The 24846-nt window shown below is 39.6% G+C and overlaps 1 protein-coding gene across 1 annotated transcript in view; it reads left to right on the forward strand.

Moving 5' to 3' along the window:
- gad2 (glutamate decarboxylase 2) overlaps window positions 1–24846 on the forward strand; it is a 147933-nt gene that overhangs the window by 82985 nt on the left and 40102 nt on the right. The window contains exons 5-7 of the mRNA XM_072575985.1: window positions 969–1059; window positions 14173–14285; window positions 21760–21875. Coding sequence (XP_072432086.1) covers window positions 969–1059; window positions 14173–14285; window positions 21760–21875 — 320 coding nt within the window. The remainder of the gene's footprint in view (window positions 1–968; window positions 1060–14172; window positions 14286–21759; window positions 21876–24846) is intronic.

Genomic DNA, 24846 nt, shown 5'->3' on the forward strand with positions numbered 1-24846 from the left:
AATATGTTGTATCTTAATACCAGGTTGAACCTCATTTTTCCAGCCACAAAGTATGTTCTCACAGCTAAGGGTAAAAAAAGCTAGTGATTTATGACTGTCAAACAACTATGCTCTACAAGGTAGTTCATTTTCGGCAGGATGTTACTCATGCTCCCCTACACATTAACAGCACTGAGGTGATATGAGTGGAGACTGTCAAGCTCCTGGAAGTGGTCATCCACAGCCAGATTTCTTGGACTCTTCATGTGGACACACTGGTTACAAAGGCCCAACAACGTCTCTTCCTCTTTAGGCAGCTGAGGAAATTTGGTATGACAACGAATGCCCCTGCCAACTTTTATAGGTGCACAATCTAGAACATTCTGACTGAGGTATCACTACCTGGTAGGACAACTGTTCTATTCAAGATCAGAGATGGTTACAGAGACTGGTGAACTCGACCCGGACAATCACAAAAGCCAACCTCCCATCGATAGAATCCATCTACCAAGCCCTCTGTCAAGGAAAGGCCGCCAGCATTCTTAAAGATCCATCCCCCCCGGCAATGTTTTTCTACAATCTCTACCATCAGGGAGAAGGTACAGAAGCCTGAACACACTCACAAGCTGGTTTTGTAACAGTTTCCACTCAACTGTTGTTAGAATATCGAATGGACTCAAACTCTTAACATTCGCCTGTCTTTTTGTTTTTGTTGCTGTTTACCTGTTATTTACTAACTATGCTACTTAAATATGTGATCTGCCTGTACTGCTCGCAAAACAAAGCTTTTCACTGTCCCTCAGTACATGTGACAATAAATTAAATTCAATTCTTTTTTGCTACACCAATATCAAGGAACATACAATTCAGAAGTCAAGGATATTATCAATAGGATTCATGCAGTGATTTTATTATACAAACATTAAACACAGTTAAGGAAAACAGTCACAAATTAATGTTAATAACCACTTCTTATTGTTGTTCATTAGGTCATCCTAGATATTTCAACCAGCTTTCAACTGGGTTGGATATGGTTGGCCTGGCTGCTGATTGGCTTACCTCTACTGCTAATACTAACATGTAAGTGATCTTTGCTACTCCGTTGAGAATTGTGTAAATTGCCCTTGTCTTCTATTACAATTTAGTGACTAACTCAACATCTCCTTAACCTGTGAAGTATTTGAACTCATTTGTTCTATGCAACCTTTCGGTGAAATTGTTTTCTTTACATCATGAAATAAAAGCACATATGTCAAATGCGGATCAGAACCCCTCACCCCAGCACTCAGGGACAGGCAGAGGAATGCACTAGACACCATTAGTGAAGAATAGGAGAATTTGGAGGTTGCACTACTAGGTGAGAAGAACCAGGTGCCTAACCTACAAAAGGAGCTTTGAATTGAATGCACCAGGGAAGCAGAAGCCATTTTAGTTCCATAATGAAACAGGAATGAGCAAACAAGACTTGATCCAACAAAAACAGCAATAATTTACTTATAAGTCCTTTATCATAAAATATTCAAAGGTGCTTCACAGAAGCATTGTTAAACAAAATCTGACGCTGAACCACAGACAAAGATATCAAAGCAGAATTTCAAAAAATCTGTTCAAAGATGCAGGTTGTAAGGAGAATCAAAGAGTAGAAAAAGGAGACAGAAAATGAAGAGGGTTAGGAATTCAATCGCTAGACTTAGAACCTTGGTAATTGAAGGCAAGTCTATCAATGAAGGAGCTTTTAAAATTGGGTATGCACAAGAGATTGAAATTAAATGAACACAACCTAGTCTTGTCTGTATTTAGCATAGTTAACATGATAACTATTCTGAAGGGCACTTCACAGAAATATGAGAATGGAAAATATGGCACTAAGCCACATAAAGAGATATTCAGGCAGTTGATCAAAACTATGTTTAAAACGAGATAGATTTTAAGAAGTGTATTAAAGGTGGAAAGCATGTGGGTGAGAAAGAGGGTTAAAGAGGGAAATTCAGAGTTTAGAGTCTAGATTTAGACAGAGCAGTGAGGAGAGAAGGTGAGATCAAGTGAGGGCTGCTGGGAAGGATAAGTTTTCCCATTTAAAAAGGGACTTACCTCGGGAGTCGGGCCTCCGTTTTGACAGAGTGGAGAGGAGAGAAGGTGAGGTGAAGCGAGGGCTGCCGGGAAGGGTAAGGGCTTAATTTATATTTGGGAAGTAGCTAAACCCGAGATACTACACATGTAGTATCTCCCTCCAAAGCCCCCTCCTCTACCAGCGCCAAGTGCTAGCCAGCATAGAAATGAAAATATAGGCAGGACGAACACGTGGCTAGAGAGATGGTGGAGGAGGGAGGGGTTCAGATTTGTTGGACATTGGGACTGGTTCTGGGGAAGGTGGGACTATTACAAAATGGACGGTCTACATCTGAAGCAGACCAGAAACAATGTCCTTGGGGGAGTTTTTGCTCCTGCTGTTGGGGAGGTTTTAAACCAATGTGGCAGGGGACTGGGAACCAGAAGAGAAAACAAGTAGGCCATGAGGTGGAGACCGCAGACTGTAAGGATCATGAAGATAGCATTAATAAAGGGAAGAGTAGGCAGGGAGCAGATGAGCGCAAAAGAAATGTATCTACTTTAATGCAAGGAGTATAGTGGGTAAGGCAGATCAACTTAAGGCTTGGATTGATGCCTGGGAGTATGACATTATAGCAATCACAGAGATTTGGTTGAAGGAAGGGCATGATGATTGGCAACTAAATGTTCCAGGATATAGACGCTTCAGACAGGACAGGGAGAGAAGTAAAAGGGAGGGGTTGAGTTGCATTGCTGGTCAGGGATGATATCACGGCTGTACTAAAGGAGGACACTATGGAGGCTTGAGTAGTGAGGCATTATGGGTGGAGCTGAGAAATAAGAAGGGTGCTGTTACATTGTTGGGGCTGTATTACAGGCTTCCCAACAGTGAGTGTGAGGTAGAAGAACAAATAGGTAAACAGATTATGGAAAGATGCTGATGCTTTAGGGTAGTGGTGGTGATGGGAAATTTTAATTTTTCCAACATTGACTGGGATACACTTAGTATCAGAGGTCTGGATGGGGTAGAATTTGTAAGAAGCGTCCAGGAAAGTTTTTTAGAGCAATATGTCAATAGTCCAATGAGGGAAGGGGCCATATTGGACCTGGTACTGGGGAATGAGCCAGGACAGGTGGTAGAAGTTGCAGTGGGGATTTCTTTTGAAACAGTGACCACAATTCTCAATGTTTTATAATGCTTGTAGATAAAGGTGAGAGTGGTCCTAAGTAAAGAGTACTAAACTAGGCCAAGGCCAATTATATCAAAATTAGGCAGGAGCTTAGAAATGTGGATTTGACACAGCTATTTGAAAGGAAATCCACATTTGATATGTGGGAGGCTTTCAAAGATAGGTTAAAGATAGTGCAGGATAGGCATGTCCCGTTGAAGGCAAAGGATAGGACGGGGCAAAATTCATGAACCGTGGATGACAGGCGAAATTGTGCGACTAGCCAAGAGGAAAAGGGAAGCGTAAATAAGGTCTAAGCAGCTAAGAAGAGAACAGGCCCTGGAGGAATTTTGGAAGAGTAGAACAAGTCTTAAACGAGGAATCAAGCGGGCTTAAAGGGGTCATGAAATAGCTTTAGCAAGCAGAATTAAGGAGAATCCCAAACCATTTTATTCTTATATAAGAAGCAAGCAGGTAACCAGGGAAAGGATTGGTCCACTAAAGGATAATAAAAGAAGGCTGTGTGTTGAACCTGAGAGAATGGGTGAGGTTCTGAATGATTACTTTGCATCAGTGTTCACTGAGAGGGACATGATGAATGTGGAGATTAGAGATAGAAGTTTGATTAGTCTGGATCACATTGACATAAGTAGGGAAGATGTGTTGGGTAGGCTAGAGGTTATTAAGGTGGACAAATCCCCAGGACCGGATGGGATCTATCCCAGGTTGCTGAGGGAGGCGAGAGAGGAAATAGCTAGGGCCCTAAAAGATATCTTTGTGGCATCCTTAAATAAAGGTGAGGTGCCAGAGGACTGGAGGGTCGCTAATGTTGTCCCCTGTACAAGAAGGGTAGTAGGGATATTCTGGGTAACTACAGACCAGTGAGCCTGACGTCAGTGGTGGGAAAGTTGCTGAAGAGGGAACTGAGGGATAGGATCTATTTATATTTAGAAAAGAATGGGCTTATCAGTAATAGGCAACATGGTTTTGTGCAGGGGAGATCATGCCTTACCAACTGAAGAGTTCTTCAAGGAAGTGACTAAATTGATAGATGAAGGAAGGGCTGTTGATGTCATATACATGGACTTTAGTAAGGCGTTTGATAAGGTTCCCCATTGTAGACTAATGGAGAAGGTGAAGTCACATGGTGTGCAGGGTGTTCTAGCTAGGTGGATAAAGAACTAGTTGAGAAACAGGAGACAGAGAGTAGTAGTTGAAGGGAGTTTCTTGAAATGGAGAAAGGTGACCAGTGATGTTCCACAGGGGTCAGTGTCGGGGGTCACTGTTGTTTGTGATATACATAAATGATCTGGAAGAGGGCACTGTTGATATGATCAGCAAGTTTGCAGATGACACGAAGATTGGTGGAGTAGCAGAAAGCATAAGGGACTGTCAAAGAATACAGGAGAATATAGATAGACTGGAGAGTTGGGCAGAAAAGTGGCAGATAGATTTCAATCCAGATAAATGTGAGGCAATGCATTTAGGCAAGACTAATTCTAGAGTGAATTATACAATGAATGGAAGAGCCTTGGGAAAAGTTGATGGGCAGAGAGATCTGGGAGTGCAGGTTCATTGTACCCTGAAGGTTGCTGCACAGATGGATAGAGTGGTCAAGAAGGCATATAGTATGCTTGCCTTCATCGGACGGGGTATTGAGTATAAGAGCTGGCAAGCCATGTTAAAATTGTGCAAGACATTGGTTCGGCCACATTTAGAATATTGTGTACAGTTCTGGCCGCCACATTACCAAAAGGATGTGGACACTTTGGAGAGGGTGCAGAGAAGGTTTACGAGGATGTTGCCTGGTATGGAAGGTTCCACCTATGAAGAGAGGTTGAGTAGGTTAGGTTTGTTTTCATTAGAAAAAAGGAGATTGAGGGGGGACCTGATTGAGGTTTATAAAATCATGAAGGGTATAGACAAGGTGGATAGAGACAAGCTTTTTCCCAGGATGAAGGATTCAATAACGAGAGGTCACTCTTTCAAGGTGAGAGGTGGAAAGTTTAAGGGGGATACACATGGTAAATACTTCACACAAATGATGGTGGGCGTCTGGAACGCGTTGCCAGCAGAGGTGGTAGAGGCAGGCATGGTAGATTCATTTAAGATGCATCTGGACAGATGCATGAGTAGGTGGGGAGCAGAGGGAGACAGATGCTTAGGAATTGACCGACAGGCTCGGAGGGCTTAGATCGGCTCTGGCTTGGAGGGCCGAATGGCCTGTTCCAGGGCTGTAAATTTTCATTGTTCTTTGTTCTTTGTAGATAGCTGAACCAAACAACAATTACAATCAGGAATATCCAAAAAGTTTCGGTTAGAGAAGTGTAGATGTCTTTGGGGAATGTGTTTAATGAGGAGATGACAGAGATATGATGAGCAAGGTCAGGCCATGAATCTCTGGTTGAAAGCTCAGCTTAGTGTCAAATATGACACTGAGGTTTCAAATAGTGCAGGCTCAGATCATTGTCAGGGAATAGGATTGAATCAGTGATGGCAGAATTTAGTGTATGGCAGCTGCTACAGAAAATGGGTTAAGTCTTTCCGATTTTTGGAGGAAATTCCTCATCCAGTACTCGCTAAGGTTCTCCAGCTTTTCTTTCAGAATAAGTTCCAGGGTGAGAGAGGTGATGTTGAGAAAAGTTACATTCCAGAAGTAAAAGAAACCTTGCAGTAAAAGAAACAAAATGCTCTCAGATTCATTTGGCGTTCTTGAAGTTCTGGTGGAGTTCCAATTAAAACTGGTTGTTCTTCGGGAAACAGTCTCTTTTAAACTGCAATTAGTCTTTTCCAGATTGGGTGCTATGATGTGTGAAGTTCATTTTATTTTTAATTTCTTTCTCTCTGTGATGTATTCCAACATGTCACACAATCAGGGTTCAAACGTGAAAAAACTGTTGAGAGAGCTGGTGTCATTATTCTTTATGTTACTGTCCTTCAAAACAACAAGGTTATAATCATAGTTTTTCATAAAGGGAATTTCAGGTTTATAACATCTGGCTACTTGCACACAATGAGAACAATCCATGTTTGAAGGAGTTTCAAAGCTATCAAGGTGCCACTGAAACATGGGGAGCTTTCAGCACACTTTTTCTAATGGGTTTTAGTGTGTTTCCTCTGTCTCAGCCCATTCCTGCAAATGAGAAGTCTGTCGTTTCCCGTAAATTTCAATCACCTTAATTCAACTCAGTTCCATAGCAATGTTGTTTATGTACCCATTTTGAACTTCCCAGTAGAATATGGCCAGTTTAAAGGTCAGGTGACTTCTGTAGCTTTTTAAAAATACAGTCCTGCCTCATTTGAAACTGTTTTCTTTTGATCTTTTTATGGGCGGCACGGTGGCACAGTGGTTAGCACTGCTGCCTCGCAGCGCCGGAGACCCGGGTTCAATTCCTGCCTCAGGCGACTGACTGTGTGGAGTTTGCACGTTCTCCCCGTGTCTGCGTGGGTTTCCTCCGGTTTCCTCCCACAGTCCAAAGATGTGCAGGTCAGGTGAATTGGCCATGCTAAATTGCCCGTAGTGTTAGGTAAGGGGTAGATGTAGATGTAGGGGTATGGGTGGGTTACGCTTCGGCGGGGCGGTGTGGACTTGTTGGGCCGAAGGGCCTGTTTCCACACTGTAAGTAATCTAATCTAATCTAAAGAAGTCGCAGGAATGAAATCAGCCAATGGAATTAATATTATCTGTCCATATAATGAAACATCATGACAAGGATCTTTTTTTTAAACAAGAGGGGATGGTGACAGATTTGGAGATGAGTAGGGCAGCACATAAAGAGAGAGAAGTTGAGCAGTTATACCAGATATATAGTATTGGGGAGAGTCAAATTGTATTTGCCTCCTATATAACACAAAGAGCATCATAAAGACATTAGCAAGATGAGTAGAGAGAATTGTCTGTACTGAGAGATAATCCAAAATAACAATGAGTTAATCTTAGCTTTCATACATTATGGAATAAGGCAGGAGGTGTAAAGGGAAAACAGGTAGGGGATGGGTCTGGGTGGGATGCTTTTTGGAAGCTCAGTGTGGACTTGATGGGCCAAATGGCCTGCTTCCATACTGTAGGGATTCTAAAAATATTTTGATGATGGCTGACCTAAGTATTATGAACATAATTGTTTTAATGTAAGATATTTTGACAAAACAATTCCCACATTATCCTGAGCTGAGTTTTTAATACTGATGATTACAGTTCGATGATTTTTGATCGACACCTTTGCATGAGTAAATGTTTAAATGCCTGGCCTTTCTGCTCAACTCATTAGAGAGAGCAGAGTGTTAACAGCCTTTCCTATTACAATTACATTGTATGTGTATGTGCAGCTGTCTGATGATGCTCATGAGTATTAATTTCAAAGACATTTATTAATTTGAGATGATCCAAGAGCTGTTCTAAGAAGAATTCTTATTCATGTTTTCTTTACAAAACATGTACTGCTTTTATATAATTTTGATGGCACAATTGACAACTCCAGTTCCACCAACAGCACTGTGGTAAAAATATCGAAAATGGAAAGCAGCCATTTCAATAGTCAAGTTCTCAAGACCATTTCACCATTGAATCAGTCTGCCCAACCTCACAGTCCTACTCTTTTGAAGGGGAAGCAATGGCATAGTGGTATTATTACTGGATTTGGTGGTAATATCACAGTCCCGAGATCCCAGTAATGTTCTGTGCATTGGTCCAAATCCTACTATAGCATATCTATAAAAATCTGGAAATTATAATTAAAATATCACCACTTGCCTGGACAAAGCAGCCAACTTGATTGGTACTATATTCACAAGTATTCAGTCCCTCTAGAAGCAGTACTATTAAGCAGCAATGTGCGTAATCTACAAGATGCACTTCATAAATTCCGTAAGGTTCCTAAGACATCGACTTCATAACTTGTACCATCTAGCAGATGTATGGGAACACCACCACCTGCAAGTTCAACTCCAAGCCACTCACCATCCTGAAATATATCAACCATTCCTTCAGAGTAGCTGAGTGAAAATCCTTCCCTAATTTATTCTAGTCCACCTATAGCACATGGACTTCACCAGTTCAAGAAGGCAGATAACTACCACCATCTCAAAGGCAACTGGGGTGAGGTACTAATTGTTGACTCAGCAGCAGCACATACATCCCATGAATGAATAAGCAAAAAATAAATCTTCCAGAAGATTCCTGCAACCTTCCACCCCTCAATTCCATTCTACAATATCTGTGCACGTTTTGCAGCATTATATTGATTGATGCTTTCAGGGTTTTTTTGCCTCCTTTAATCCATCCAGAGGTCCATTGCTAATGTGATGAACTACCTAATCTATCATACATTTATCTTTTATGTGTTTGGATCTGTGTCCTGTTATCCTATTCTCAATAGCTAATGAGAGTAGTACTTGCATTTTCTTTTCCCATAGAGGATGATAGGGTTAGGTTTTCATCGTTGGTTTGAAAGCATGAGTAACCTCATTTATCATGGTTTTATTCCCAAATACAGTGCATTCTTGTGAGCTCTTGGTCTTTGAGACTTAGCAGTGAGTTGGATTTGGGTCTGCCTCCATCCAGAGCAAACATTCAGCAAAAATAGAAGTTAGTGGATGCCAAAGATGGCAGGTTAGAAAAGCCTGCTGCTATCTACTAGAATATTGACCACAGTATATTTGTGGTTTTTTGGCCCTTTAGCTCCCACCCAGATGATGTCATCATATCTCCTGAATCTACACGGACAAAGCTACGACTATGTACAGAATTCATAAACCACTTAATAGGACTGGAAAGTTTGTTTTTTGTTCCATGAACATTTCAAACCTCATCAGGGCTGTATTGATTAATGAATCTTAAAGTTCAGCTAGGCAACAGTAATGAGACCATCTGGCAAAACATATGTTTGCCTATTTGTTCAACCTGCATTGTTGACACAATTGTCAAATTTTGTCCTTTGAATGCATGGCTGAAGTCCAAGACTCATCAATGAATTCATTTCTGTAGTAGGTTTCTAGAGAGCTGTGAAGGGAATTGCTAGATTTGTTTGATGAGCTTCTATAAACTAATCATCCTTTGAAGCAATTTTTCCATTATGCATTTTTTACTTAGATAATGACAGGTAAAGTGTTATTTTTAATGAGTTTGATTGACAACTTTATAAACTTGCAAGAGGGATTTATTTTAACGAAAGTTTTAACCAGCTTTTTTTTTCATGAACAATTCAAAGACTTGTCATTGTTATTATCTAGCTCACAAACAAACTCAGGACTGATAGTTCTGAAGAAGGGTCACTGGACTCAAAACATTAAGTCTGCTTTCTGTCCATAGCTACTGCCAGACCTGCTGAGTTTTTCCAGCAATTTCTATTTTTGTTCCTGATTTCCAGCATCCGTAGTTCTTTGTATTTTTTAAAAATAATTGGCTCATTGGTTCTGTACAGAGTGGGTATTGGACAAGTCTTTTAAAGGTCTTTTCATTTTTTTAAAAAAGCATTATTTTTGAATGTTGTAATTCTTTTTTTGGCTTTCTACTTTTGTAGGTAGATTGAGGCTGTTATTTTATTTGTTCAAACTTCATTTGCTAAGTGCCTGACATGGCTTTCTGTTCAACTGCAAAACTTTAACTTCTACGAACTCCCTTGCTGCATTACACCAGTTTTATAGCTTCTTTATGTCCTGTTTAACTCAACACTATTGGTGATCTAAAATTCTGTTTGTCGGTTTTCCCTCCAAGCAATCTGGTCAATGTTCCTTTTCAACTTGTTATTCTCAATTTGGTATTTCATACTATGCTATTTTCTCTTCTTATATTGAACTTAATTAGATTCTGCTTGCTGCTTCCCAAATCTCTCCTACTTTTAAGTTGTCAATTTTCTCTCCTTCATTACCCAGAACTATGTCTAATGTGCTGTCCATGCTGGAGTACTGCTAATGCCTATGGTTATATGGATCCCTAACGTTGCACATGATTTCTTCTCTTGCCTTGAAGGCAACGGGTCATTGCCAGTAAACATTCCAGCTGCCAGGTTGAACACCCCATTATAGCCTGGCCATGGACTACCTCTCACAGCAGTTGTCTCATCATTGAACTTTACAAACTTTTTCTTACTATCTGGAAAATACCATGCACAGAAAATCACTTTTTAAAAAGTTGTTTCAGTATTCATGTCAGTGCTCTAAATTCCACACTGTCTCAGGAAGAAAAGCACCACTACCTTTACAGAAATCCTCAAAATAAAGAAAAGACATTATTGGGCTCATTTGAACTCCTGATCTCTAGATGTGCTGCATGTGGATAGACATATAATGAAAGTGAATATATTCACTAATTAGGAACTGTCAGATTTATTAAACAGGTAATTGTTTCAACCACGGGTGGGTTTTACATGTTTTTCACATCCTAATGTATGCAAAGACTGGATTCTATTAATGGTATTCTCAGGTCATTAGACATAAAGGTTATGTAAATTAGACAGTTAATGCATAAGTGGAAAAACTTGTTAAAGGATAAATAAAGGAATCTGATATGAATACAGAAAGCGCTAGAGAAACTCAGCAGATCTGATAGCATCTGTTCCGAGAGAAATAGAGTTAATATTTGGAATTAATATGATCCTCCTTCAGGGAAGAAAAGTCATTTGCGACTTGAAATGTTAACTCTTTCCACAGTTGATGCCAGATGTGCTGAGTTTTTCTTGCATTCTTATTTCAAAATTCTATATTTGCTTCCCTTGAAGATTGGTTAGCTCAGTTGGCTAGACAGCTGGTTTGTATTGTAGAGAGAAACTAACAGTTTGAGTTCAATTTTTATACAGGCTCAAGTTACTATGAAGGACTCTCCTTCTTAAACTTCCTCCTCACCTGAGGTGGGATGACCCTCAAATTAGACTTCCATCAGTCATTGTTCTCTAATAAGAGAGCAGCCCTGTGGTGACGTCATCTTTTATATTTCTTTTAGCCCAATTTCAAGCTGAAATAAAAATAAGTTTGAAAATTAATGTACTAGGGTAGCTTACAAATGTTTCCTGAAACCTGTGATTTAGAATATCTATTGGTGGTCTTCATGCTTTTACAAAGACATACAATGTTAACATCGTTAAGAACTGCATTGAGGTTTGCATATGAAAAAGAAATGTTGATTTGTTTTTAGGGACAACCCAGAATCCGGGTATCCTCTGATACTTCAAAAATATGTTCATTCTTCATCTGTGGTTGTTAACAATGAAACCCTACAATTGTGGAAATGAGGGAGAGTGATTTCACAGTACAGTGTCTAAAAGGGATCACACAGATCGTCATCCCAGATTCATAGCAGGTCTGATGACCACCCCTGGTCCACACTCAGCCTGCTTGCTATTATAATCCCCTTTTCTTATCATTTCTTTCTAATCACACTCCTGAAAATTTCTGATTTCGGAAACTGGGACAGATCCATAGCGGATGCATTTGTCTATATTGTCTATTTTTGTACAATTGTGCAAAGTAAAACGTGTTCATAATACCCATTTTTACAGACTTAACCGATCAGAGCTGTGGCATGTTACTTTAAGAACAGCTGCTGGGGAAACAGATTTGGATCAACACTGAGGAAGAGTTTGCTTTCTGGATATACACATTGTAATGGTTTCAGTAATGAATATGCAAATTTAACTACCATGAATAACCACACATCAGCTACATTCAAAGCACAGACAGACCACTTCTGAAGAACTGTATATTGTTCTGTCTCCTCATTTGGGAAATAAGTTGTTTTCAAAGCAGTTCAGAGAAGGTGCACTTTACTCATTCCTAAGATGAAGGCCTTAACTTATAAAGCAAGGTTGAACAGGCTAGGTTGGTACCCATTTAAGTTTAATGGAATGCACTTTAAAACATGTTACATTTTGGGCGATTGTATGGAGTGGATACCCACAGGGTGTATCCTCTTTTAGAGAGACTAAAACTGGGGGACTAAAAGAGGAGTAGGCCATTCAGCCCCTTAAGCGTGTTCCAACATTTAATGAGATCATGGTTGATCTGTATCTTAACTCCATTTACCTGCCTTTGGTCCATATCCCTTAATAATTTTGCTAAACAAAAAACATATCTATCTCAGATTCAAAATTAATAACTGATGCAGCATCGCTGCTATTTGTGGAAGAGAGTTCCAAACATCTACCTCTCTTTCTATGTAGAAGTGCTTCCTAACAACTCTCCTGAATGGTCTAGCCCTAAATCATAGATATCCAAAGAGATATGGGGGTTTGGGAGCACAGTTCTAGAATTCCCAACAAGTGCAAATTGTTTATCTTTATTTACACTGTCTTTTCCAGCTAGTATCTTGAATATTTCAATCAGATCACCCTTTAACCTTCTAAATTTTAGAAATAACAGTCCTCATCTCTCCTCATAACTTAACCCCTGAAGTCCAGGTATCATTCTTGCAAACCTACATTGTATTCCCTCCAGGGCCAATATATTCTTCATAAGGTGTGTTGCCCAAGGTGATCTCCAAGTGTGTAATTAATTGTAGCATAGTTTCTGCATCCTTGTATTTCAGTCCTTTAGATATAAAGACTGGCATTCCATTAGCTTTCTTGATTATTTTCTGTAACTATTTGTGACATTTTGGAAATCTGTGCTCCCAAATCCCCATATCACTTTGGATATCCACTGTATTTAACTTCAGATCACCTATCCTTTCTCAGTCCAAAAATGGATAACATCACACTTTGCTTACATTGAAAACTATCTGCCAAAGTTTTGCCATTCACCTGGTCTATCAATATTCCTTTGCAATTTTATGCTGTAATCTATACTGTCTATGATGTCATCTACTTTACACCATCAGCAGATTTGGATATTCGCCTTTTTGTGTTGTACAAGTTATTAATTAAAAATGTGAATAATTGAAGCCCTAACACAGGTCCTTGTGAGACACCAATGGTCACATCCTGCCAATTTGAGTACCTACCCACTGTCTCTACTTTCTGTTGCCTGCCACTCAATCAATTCCCCAGCCATGCCAGCAATTTGCTCTTAATTCTATGGGCTTCTACCTTAATTAACATCCCTTTAGATGGTACTTTATCCAATGTGACTCTAAATCATGGTTTCAGAATAAATGGTTTCTCTTGTAAGCTAATGTTGAAGCGAGGTTGTTAGATTATGGAATTCTCTTTCCCAGAAGGTGGTGGAAGTTTGTTTTAAATTTACTAAAGGCTGAGTCAGACAGATTTTTGATGGACAAGGGAGTCAAGGGTTACGGCATACAAACAGGAGAATGGAGGTGAGACCACAACCATTACCGTATTGAATGGTGACGCAGGCTCAAAGAACCAAATGATCTGCTCCAGTTGCTAAGTCCTTTTCCAATGCTTTTTTGCATTCTTTGGATATTTTCCTGGAAAATATATTTCTCTCTGCCTTCCTGACAGGTAAAAGTTAATGTTACACAAGAGCTACCATAGATCACAGTGCCGAAGTTGGCTTTTGAAGCTATCAAAAAATCTGTCCAAAACCTGGGGTCAATTTATGTGCCAAATATAAAATGTGAACCACCAATGCAGGAGATTGCTATGCTGAAATATAAAAAACAATCATAACATTTGGAATGCATATTAAATCAATATATTTTATTGAATGTATTATTTTTTACAGGGATACCTTTAACTATAATCAAAACATTTTCAAAACAGCCAAATTCATCATCTTCAGCATTTATTGCAAAAAATTCAAGGCACCCATTCTAAGTCATTTTGGTTATTTAACATCATCGTAAGATCCGGCTCTAGACCAGATTTGGTGGTTTTGATTTCAGAAGCTTTGCTCCCTGTGTGCCTCTCCATCCATGCAAATGGATTTTTCACATTTTAGGTCTCTTCATCCAGAATGCCCACTGTAAAGTAATTTGGTGCATTGATGTTAAACGTTGCTGTTCTTAAATTGTTTTATTTATACATTAGGAAATAGTATTCTCCATGTTAATATTTGATTTTATACTGTGACTTATATTCAGGTTTACTTATGAGATCGCACCAGTGTTTGTCCTGTTGGAATACATCACCCTGAAGAAAATGAGGGAAATGATTGGCTGGCCAGGAGGTTGTGGAGATGGAATCTTCTCACCTGGTATGTGATCCTAAGAGTTCTTCTAGGACTTGGAGTCCTTTGCTCGAATTGAATTAGGAATACTATCCAGAGAATTGTACACACAGTCACAATTTTAAAAAGAGAAAAGGAGTTTTATTTTTATGCAAATACTCTCCTCGAAATCATAATAAAATAAAATGGATTGAAATCAAGGCTAGAACTTCTCTGATATTTTCCACCACTTTTAAACAGATGAGGCAACATTAGTATCAAAGGTGGTGTGTGAGGTTTGTCTGAGGTAATATGTGTGAAAGTGTTCTTCATTGCTTTTCTAGGTTCTTTCTCCATCTGAATTTCAATCATTTATGCTACTCGAGAGTTACAGTAATTCATTAACATTAGTCATGGTGCCACCAAGAGACCAAATAACATACTGTGACCTTTTTCTCTGTAGTCGTTAGTCTATGTCCACAATTTTAGACCAAGTCTGACCCAAAGTCACTATATCTTGTGTTTGAAAGCAATTAGCTTTTTGGGAAAAACAAATCTCCTTTTGAATGCCTCTCTTACATTCTCAAGGTCATACAAAAGTTTTTGTGGTACTAGAATGGGTTCAATTATAAAGAAAACCAATTTGCACAATTTAATGTTCTTGAACATGCTGTTTTCAGTGTACATGAATAATGGTTTCATCACTTCAAAACTTTAAATTTACTGACTGGAATAAATATTCCCAAGTGTCCCAGCAAGATGCATGAATCAGTAAGGTACGTATTAAAATAGCTAAACAATCCTACAGAATTATGTAATCATGTACAATGACACTTAATTATTTCCAGTTCAGTGAGAGTAATTCAAAGCCAAGCCACAAGTAATTCAAGCATATCCAGAAACATTCTTTACTCAAGTTCAGTCTGCTTGTTAGATTCACATTAACAAAAATAACTAAAAGGTTAATAAAGAGGAGAAAAAATTGAGCTTGAGAGAACACTAGCTAGAAATATAAAAACAGACTGTAAGATTTTCTATGGATACTTTTTAAATAAAAATTCCCAAAATGAGTGTTGGTCCTGTAGAAAGTGAGTCTGGGAATTAATAATGGAAACTAAGGACATGGCAGATGAATTGAGCAGATGTTTTACATCAGCTTTTACTGCAGAGGATACAAATAACATTCCAGAAATAAAGGAAGCTCAGAAAATAGAAGGGAGGGAAGAACTCAAGAAAATATTATTAAGGAAGTGGTACTGAACAAATTGTTCAGGCTGCATGCTGGCTAGTCTTAGAGTGCTTATAGATTTCATCCCAGGGTATTAAAAAATGACCAGTAAGACAGTTAGCTTTAATTTTCTAAAATTTCCTCCACTCAGGAAAGGTTCAATTAGATTGGAAAATGGTGGATATAAGTCCTTTATACAAAAAGGAAGGCAGAAGGCTGGACAGTAGAGACTAGCTTTTTAAAAATTCATTCATAGGATGGGGGCTACACTGGCTAGGGCAGCCTTTATTACCAATCTTTAAATGCTCAGAGGAGTTCACAGTCCTCTACATTGCTGTGGGTTTTGAGTCACATGTAGACCAGACTAGCTAAGAACAGCAGATTTCTTTTCCTTATGAACATCAATGAACCTAATGAGTTTTAATGACAATTAGTAGTGATTACATGGGTGCCATGAGGCCAGCTCATCCAGATATTTTATGGAAGTCAAATTTAACCATTTGTCATGAGCAGGAAACTACATCCCCAGAATATTAATCTGGATTACTTGTCTAGTGACATTCTACCTCCCCTAAAATAGCTTAATATCTGTTACGAAGCCATTATTAAAGAAGTTAATGCAGGGCACTTAGATAAGTTCAAGGTAGTGAGGCAAAGTCAACTTGGTTTTGTGAAAGGGAAATCATGCTTGACCAATTTATTGGAGTTCTTTGAGGAAGTAACCTACACTGTGAATAAAAGGGATGCATTGGCCTTGGATTTCTAGAAAACATTTAATGAAATGCCACGTCAAAGATTATTAGCTCACACGTTCAGGATAGCTTTTTGAGATGGATAGGAGATTGATCAGCTAACAGCAAACAGAAAGTAGACATAAATTGGTCATTTTCTGCTCAGCAAGTTGTAACAAGTAGTATATTACAGGAATCATGTTGGGCCTCAACTTTGTCCACCTTATAGAAAATATTTAGATGAAGGGACCAATAGTATGGCTGCTAAATTTGCTGATGACCCAAAGATAGCTTGGAAAATAAGCTGTGAAGACCACAAATGGATATTGATAGATTAAAGGAGTGAACAAACATCTGGCAAATGGAATATCGTGTAAGAATATCTGAAATTGTCTATTTTGACAAGAAGAATTAAAAAGAAGCATATTGTCTAAATAGTGAGTGACTGAAGAACTCTGAGATACAGAGGGATCTGGCAGTAATAATGGATGAATCACAAAATATTAGTATGTAAGTAATTAAGAAAGTGGGTAAAATTTTATCATTTATCACGTGCAAATGTAGGCAGGTAATGTTTCAATTATACAGAAAACTGACCAGACTACATCGAGAGTACACTGTACAGTATTGTTCTCCTTATTTAAGGAAGGATGCAAATGCAATTCATTGGCTAATTGGTCTGATACCTGGAATGGGCAGAACGCCTTAATATAAAAGTTAGACAGGCAGGAGGCTGGAAGAACACAGCAAGCCAGGCAGCATCAGGAGGTGGCGAAGTCGACATTTCGGGGGTAACCCTTCTTTAGGACTGATGCTGCCTGGCTTGCTGTATTCCTCCAACCTCCTGCCTGTCTATTTTGGAGTCCAGCATCTGCAGTTTTATTTGTCTCTAACCATACCATGAAAGTTGACAGGCTAGGTTTATATCTGCTGGAGTTCAGAAGAGGAATGGACAACTTGATTTAAATATAAAGGATCTGGGGTTTTGATATGGGTCCATGTGAAAAGAAGGCTTTGTTTTGTGGGAGAATCTAGAACCAGGAGTCACCGTTTAAAAATAAGCAGGTACGCATTTAAGACAGAGATTAGGAAAAAAAATCATCATGGGGGATCATGAGTTTTTGGAACGCTCTTCTGTAAAAGGTGGTTGAAGTAGAATCTTTAACTATTTTTTAAGGCAGAGATAGATAGGTACTTAATAAGCAAGAAGTTGAAAGACTATGAGTGTTGGCAAGAATGTGGAATTATTATATCAGCCTTGATCTTATTAAATAGTGGAGCAAGTTCAAGTTCAAAGCACTGAGTGGCCTATTCCTAATCTGTATGTTCATATGAAAGCAGATTGTTCTATCTTGTTGAAGATTGGGTGCCAGGAGAGGCTTTGGCATTTGTATCAATTAATCATAGAACATAGAACATTACAGTGCAGTACAGGCCCTTCAGCGCCCTGTCCACCTACACGATTCCACATACGTCCATATGCCTGTCCAATGACGACTTAAACACACTTAAACTTGGTGAATCTACTACCATTGCAGGCAAAGCATTCCATACCCTTACTACTCTCTGAGTAAAGAAACTACCTCTGACATCTGTTTTATACCTATCTCCCCTCACTTTAAAGTTGTGTCCCCTCATGTTTGCCGTCCCCATACTTGGAAAAAGGCTCTCCCTGTCCACTCTATCTAACCCTCTGATTATCTTGTATCTATTAAGTCACCTCTCAACCTTCTTCTCTCTAATGAGAACAGCCTCAAGTCCCTCAGCCTTTCCTCGTAAAACATTCCTTCCATACCAGGCAACATCCTAGTAAATCTCCTCTGCACCCTTTCCAAAGCTTCCACATCCTTCTTATAATGCGGTGACCAGAACTGTACACAATACTCCAAGTGCGGCTGTACCAGAGCTTTGTACAGCTGCAGCATAACCTCCTGGTTCCGGAACTCAGTCCCTCTATTAATAAAGGCCAAAACACAGTATGCCTTCTTAACAACCCTGTCAATCTGGGTGGCAACTTTCAAGGATCTGTGTACATGAACACTGAGATCTCTCTGCTCATCTGCACTCCCAAGAATCTTACCATTCTTACCAAGAATCTTACCAAGAATCACTTTAACTCTATGGTCTGAATAAATTAAAATATCCTCCTTATCTAAAAGTAGATCCTACTTGTTAGTATTGCTTGTCTATGATCCAAATCAATTATTCTCCACATCAGGGCACTGATCAGTGGAAAGATTGACAAAGTTTCAATACAACAAGTGCTTAATCAATCTTTTAAAAAGAAACCTTCTCAGTGTCACCACAACTGCCTGAAATTCAATTGAGAGAACTCTTCATAATTGCAATCTGTCCCCTAAAGGTATTGGCACTGTTATTACCATTTATAAATAACACATTTTTTTTAGACTGATCCATCTGAAATCAGGTCAAGGAGATTGAGAATATTGGTGACATTGGGCAGAATTTTATAAGAAGGCAACAGTTTCTGGTGAGTGGAAGCCCCTTCTATTTGGGCATCCAGCAGCCGTTCAAAGTCAGTCTTGTGGCATCTGTACAATTATTACATCAGAAGCACTCAGCCCATCAGATTAACAGGGTGAGACAGGCAACAAGAGCCTGATAGCAGAGGATACTGGGAGGACAGGCTCACACTGAGCTCAAGGCTGACGATAATCCTCTGGAGTAGTTGGTATCACATCACACACTGCGATGTAGCTAAGAGATCATCTGGCAGAACTGTCAAAGCCTATGTGCACCCATGCATGGGTGGTAGAAGAATGCACCCAAACCATTCGTGCTGCACCAAATGGACATGGCTTCTTTCATAAAGACATTTGCAGCTGGACAGTCACATGAAGGCAGTAGATACAAAAGTTGTGCATGGTATAACAAGCCTGATGTCATTACCTTGGCCCACTTTCAAGGGAGCAGTGCCACAGTGAGAGAGGCACCTTGACCTTTAGTCTTTCTCAGGTGAAAGGGAATTTCTGGTGTGCATTCCAAGGGAGAAACAGCTGTCTTCCACATCAGGAGGCTCTTCTCAGAGCACTCTGAACGTGGACAACAACCTCTCTGCCAGTGACAGAGGGTCTGCACCAATTCAGCAAATCCTCTGCATACTGATAGAGAGCCAGGGGACAGTTGCTAAGGTCATCCCAAGCTGTGAGAGAGCCCAATCAGATTACCTCAACAGTAAACACAAAGAGAGCTTGTTATGGTGTTTTAGAATGTGCTTGGCGCCATTCTTACTCCAAAATATTTCAAAACTTTCTGAAATAAACTGTAGACCATGTTTTGACATCAACATTATTGGCATCCCATAAACTTCTCAAAACTTCCCAAAACCTCAATATTATGTCACTTATGGTACTGGGCAGAGTCGTAGCATTTATCGACTTGTTATAAAAGGGGTCTATCACTGAGCTTCCAAAGTTTTTTATCCTTTATTCTTTCCGGAAGCATAGATATTACTGATGGAGGCAGCATGTGCTACCCAACCCAACGGTCAACAAGACGGTAATTAAGAGGCAACTACTTGCTGTTGTTTTTTAGTCACATGAAGCCAAACCAAGTAATGAAAGCAGATTTAATTCCTTAAAGACACTTGAAAAACAGATGGATGCATTTTTACTACAATCCTGGTCTTCACTGGGACTACTTTTACAGTTCGAGAGTCCATTCACTTAAATTCTACCAGCTGCCACAGTGGGAACAGCATGATGGACTATTAGCCTGGCCTCTACATTACTGGTCCACTGACATGACCACTACATCCTCATTTTCCCCACTAGTTTCAGGCAATAGACTCTTCCCAATAAGAAGATGAGAGTTCCAGGACTCCAATTGCTAGGTGAGGTCAGACCTATGTGGAGAATGCATCATGTATGGCCCAAGCACCTCTCATGGTGCTACAGTCCAAGTAAGTTAAGGGAAACGACTTTTGTAGGGTCTGATCAAACAGAAATATCTTAATCTCATGAAATGAGTTAAGGTTTCTAGCATCCTGGGAAGTTTTCTCCTTGATCCTGACCATGATCCGAATCAAGTTTAGAGTGCTGCTGGAAATGCACAGCAGGTCAGGCAGCATCTGAGGAGAAGGGAAATCGACGTTTCGGGCAGGAGCCCTTCATCAGACAGTCATAGAGTCATAGAGATGTACAGCGTGGAAACAGACCCTTCAGTCCAACCTGTCCATGCTGACCAGATATCCCAACCCAATCTACTCCCACCTGCCAGCACCTGGCCCATATCCCTCCAAACCCTTCCTATTCAAATACCCATCCAAATGCCTCTTAAATGTTGCAATTGTACCACCCTCCACCACATCCTCTGGCAGTTCATTCCATACACGTACCACCCTCTGCGTGTAAAAGTTGCCCCTTAGGTGTCTTTTATATCTTTCCCCTCTCACCCTAAACATATGCCCTCTAGTTCTGGACTCCCCAACCCCAGGGAAAAGACTTTGTCTATTTATCTATCCATGGAGAGATAAATGGGAGACATTGGGGCTGGGAGAAGGTAGCTGGGAGTGCAATAGGTGGATGGAGGAAGGGGTAAAGGTGATGGGTCGGTGAGGAGGGTCAAGCGGATAGGTGGGAAGGAAGATTGACAGGTAGGACAGGTCATGAGGATGGTGCTGAGCTGGAAGCTTCGAACTGGGGTAAGGTGGGGGGGAGGGGAAATGAGGAAACTGGTGCAGGGCAGAGGAGATGACCTGGGGGTTGCAGTGAGAGAGAGACTTACTGAGATCTTTGTACAGAGATGAGGAGAACTTCTTCAAGGTACTCAACCATCCAATGCCAATTGTAACTTGCTGCCAGATCAACTGGTTTGATATTTTCAAGCTTTAGTAAAGTCCACTAGAATCCACTATAAAAATTTAATAGCATAGCACTTGTAAAACAGTAGCAGAGTCAGACAGAGTCATCATGGATTTGTGAAAGGGAAGTAATGCTTGAAAAATCTACTGGGATTATTTTGAGGATATAACTGATGGACTTGATACAGGGGAGCCAGTGAATGTGACTTGGTGGACTTTAGAAAGCTTTTGATAATGTCCCACATAAGACATTAGCATGTAACATTATATTATATGAGATTGGGGGTTGTGTACTTGTAAGGATAGAGAACTTATTGACAGACAGGAAAGAAAATGTGGAAGACAAAGGGTCTTTTACTAAGTGGCAGCCCTTGACTAGTGGGGTACCGCAAAGATCAATACTTGGAACCCAGTTATGTACAATATATGTTAATGATTTAAGTGAGGGAACCAAATGTAAATCTCCGTGTTTACAGGTGAGACACAGTTGGGTGGGAGGGTTAGGTGTGAGGAGAATGCAGAGATGATTCAGTGTAATTTGGAAAAGTTGAGCAAGTGGACAACTGCACAGCAGATGAAGTATTCTCCATTTAGGACACGGGAGTACAATGAATAAAATGGTGGAAATAGAATTCATACCAATTCAAAGGTAAATATTAAGTGATAATTTACTATAATTGGGAATTGTTGTTCTTTAACAGATTGGTAATTAAATCTAATGAGTATCTCACTCTGTTTTAGGTGGAGCCATTTCAAACATGTATGCCTTGTTAATTGCACGCTACAAGCTGTTTCCTGAAGTTAAAGAAAAGGGAATGGCTGCCATTCCGAAGCTGATTGCCTTCACATCGGAACACGTATGACTTTTCCTGTTACATGTTCTTGTTGTGTTAATAGAGAACTACAACATGTGCTATAGAGGAGGCCCTAACACCATCCCATCTTATTGCAACACATATTTGTTTATTCATCTTTCCAATTAAGCAATGATAAATATTTGAGAAATAAATGGTGTAATCATAAACATTTCTCTTAGCACACTGTCATCTGGATTTTACAGTGCAACTACTTTCTTGTCTCAGCTTGTTCTCTAACCAAAATAATATTTTTCCAATACCTACATTTAAGAAGTAACTTATTTAAATAACTTTAATATTTAGACTTAATACCTACATTTAAGAAGTAACTTATTTAAATAACTTTAATATTTAGACTTATGACAAGATAAATGCCAATCAATGTTCGGGTTAACATATTGGCTTCTTACATGAGCAAGATGGCAATTTATTTAATAACTGAACAAAGCCCTCAGAAACTATTAAGAATCAGACAGCAATAAAATAACTTAGATATTCCTCCCTTCCACCAAAATAGCCTATTACATATTCAGATAATTACATACACACACAAGTACACAGCACATTCAATGGAAAATCCAGAGGAATCATTTTAAAATTACTGATTGGCTGACAACATATAAGCTGTTCATGGTATTCCTGGAGGTGGACCTTTAGTAAAGTTTTGCAGATGGTGAAATGTCCCTAGCCAGCATTGTCAGGGTTACAATGCATCTGCAGTTTGGATATGTGATGCTGTCTGTTGAGTCTTTGGACTGCTATACAAGTTGTTCCAGTATCAACTGATTCAGAGAGAAGACAGAACATGAAGAAATTCAGGACGAAATATGCTGTCCGCTGTGTCATTCATTAAGTATGAACATTTTTGCAGTTGATCAGGGACATGGTGAATGAGAACATAATCAATTCAGATTCACAGTTCAATCATGCTAAGTAATAGTGACAGCATATTTTACTGACACTCTGAGAGAAACGGTACTGTCTTATTTTGATACGTAGGATCTGACAAAATGCAGACTATTATCCAGCAATTACATCATGAATCAAGTTCAACAGTTGCTTCCTAGCAGTGATGCCACTGGTATGTAGAGAATCTCCAGTAGGGCACCTGGTTTTCATGGTGCCAAAGGTGTTTGGTACATTATGGATGCATTTTGGCTACTATCCTACCAACCTATTACCTGGAGAAATATGCACCACCCAATCCACGATCTTATGGTTGTGTGTCCTTTGAAGTTAAAGTGCCGAGTATCCTTCAATCTCAAGCATTATGGCAAAACTTTTCTCAGTTAAAGAGATAGTTACACCTAATGTGTCCATTCTGCCCCAGCTTCAAGCCCTTGTAGTAACACAGCAAACTGAGTTTACCTGAACACAGCCAGTGCCCCAGTCTATCACGATGCCTTTTCCCTTTATGATCTTTTGAACTCACACCATAATTATAACATATTGAATGAAATTGAGACAAATAGACAAATAATTAAAAATTTGGGAGCTGAATTTAAAGGGGAGGTTATTCCAATCATCTGCTGTACCTGGAGAGAAAGATTGAAGAAATGAAGTGTACACTGTATTTGTGTCTCCTCTCCAGGGTTATATGGATATTGTGAAAAGTTATAATGGATGATCAGAATAATCCTTTGAAAACTCAGTGCTCCTCCCCATCACTAAACCCCCTTCAATCTGCACACATGTTGAATATTTAGGTTGGTTTATTATATCACTTAATATCATGTAAAAAGTTACACTATTTTAACTAGCTCCAGTAGCCATTATTTGTTAGTCAAAATCCACAAATATGCACACACAGGACAACAGCATAGCAGAAGCAAACAATTGGCAATAAAACTCATCAAGCCAAATTATTCATTACTTTGTTTTAAAGTTACAGATCTGGGAGCAAGATCACCTGTGAAGCAAAATCAGCCTAACTTTTTTTTTCATTTTATTCACATAAACCTGTCACCAAGAACGTTCATTACTGCATTGTACCGGTCACACTCATACCTACATTTAAATAAGACTGAACATGCAGAAAAAGCTATGAGCCCTTGACAACATTTTAATGCAGTATTCCCATTGCCTTCTGTTATGTGAACTTTACTAAATTTGTCATTTTTGGATACTTTTTAACTTTTGGTTTCTGCTATCATTTGTGAGACACGATTTATGCAAAAACCAGAGTTCCATTCCAGGCTTTGTTAGCCAAGAAAGGGAAATTCACGACACACTTCATCAGGTTATTATTAACTGCAAATTATCCCAATATAGCCTATCATTCTCTAAGGGAGAAGAGAGTGTGAAGATATTGTCTTTAGTGAGATGCTTGTTTTGTCTGTTTAGATTCATGTCCACTGTAGGTGAGGAGCTATGCTAGTACTCAGCATCCTGAAAAAACTAGGAGAAAGCCAGGACTGCAGATGCTGGAGATCAGCTGATTCCTGAAAAAGGGCTTATGCCCGAAACATCGATTCTCCAGCTCCTTGGATGTTGCCTGACCTACTGCGCTTTTCCAGCAACACATTTTTCGACTCAGCGTCTTGAGTCACACACAAAGAGTGGCTGGTTGAGAAAAAGTGTGGTGCTGGAGAAGGCACAGCAGGTCAGGCAGCATCTGAGGAGCAAGAGGGTCGACATTTCAGGCAGGACCTTATTCACGACTGTAAAAGGGTCCTGCCCAAAACGTTGACTCTGTTGCTCCTTGGATGTTCCTTGACCTGCTGTGCCTTCTCCAATGCCATGCTTTATCAACGCTGATTTCTCCAGTATTCGCAGTCCCCATTGTCTCCTGGTTGGGAATGAACAAAGAGTGGTGGAGGTCATCACTAACAAATCAACTTTGTTGCTGAGTCACTGTCCTAGAGTAGATCAAACTCCTACACCACTGCCATTACACTAAGTTATGGCTGGTCTGTACTTCTATCATAAGCAGATGAGAGTTATCTTCAACAGGCATTGCAGTTAACAAAGG

The sequence above is a fragment of the Chiloscyllium punctatum genome, chromosome 8 (genome assembly GCF_047496795.1).
Source record: "Chiloscyllium punctatum isolate Juve2018m chromosome 8, sChiPun1.3, whole genome shotgun sequence".
Classification (NCBI taxonomy): domain Eukaryota; kingdom Metazoa; phylum Chordata; class Chondrichthyes; order Orectolobiformes; family Hemiscylliidae; genus Chiloscyllium; species Chiloscyllium punctatum.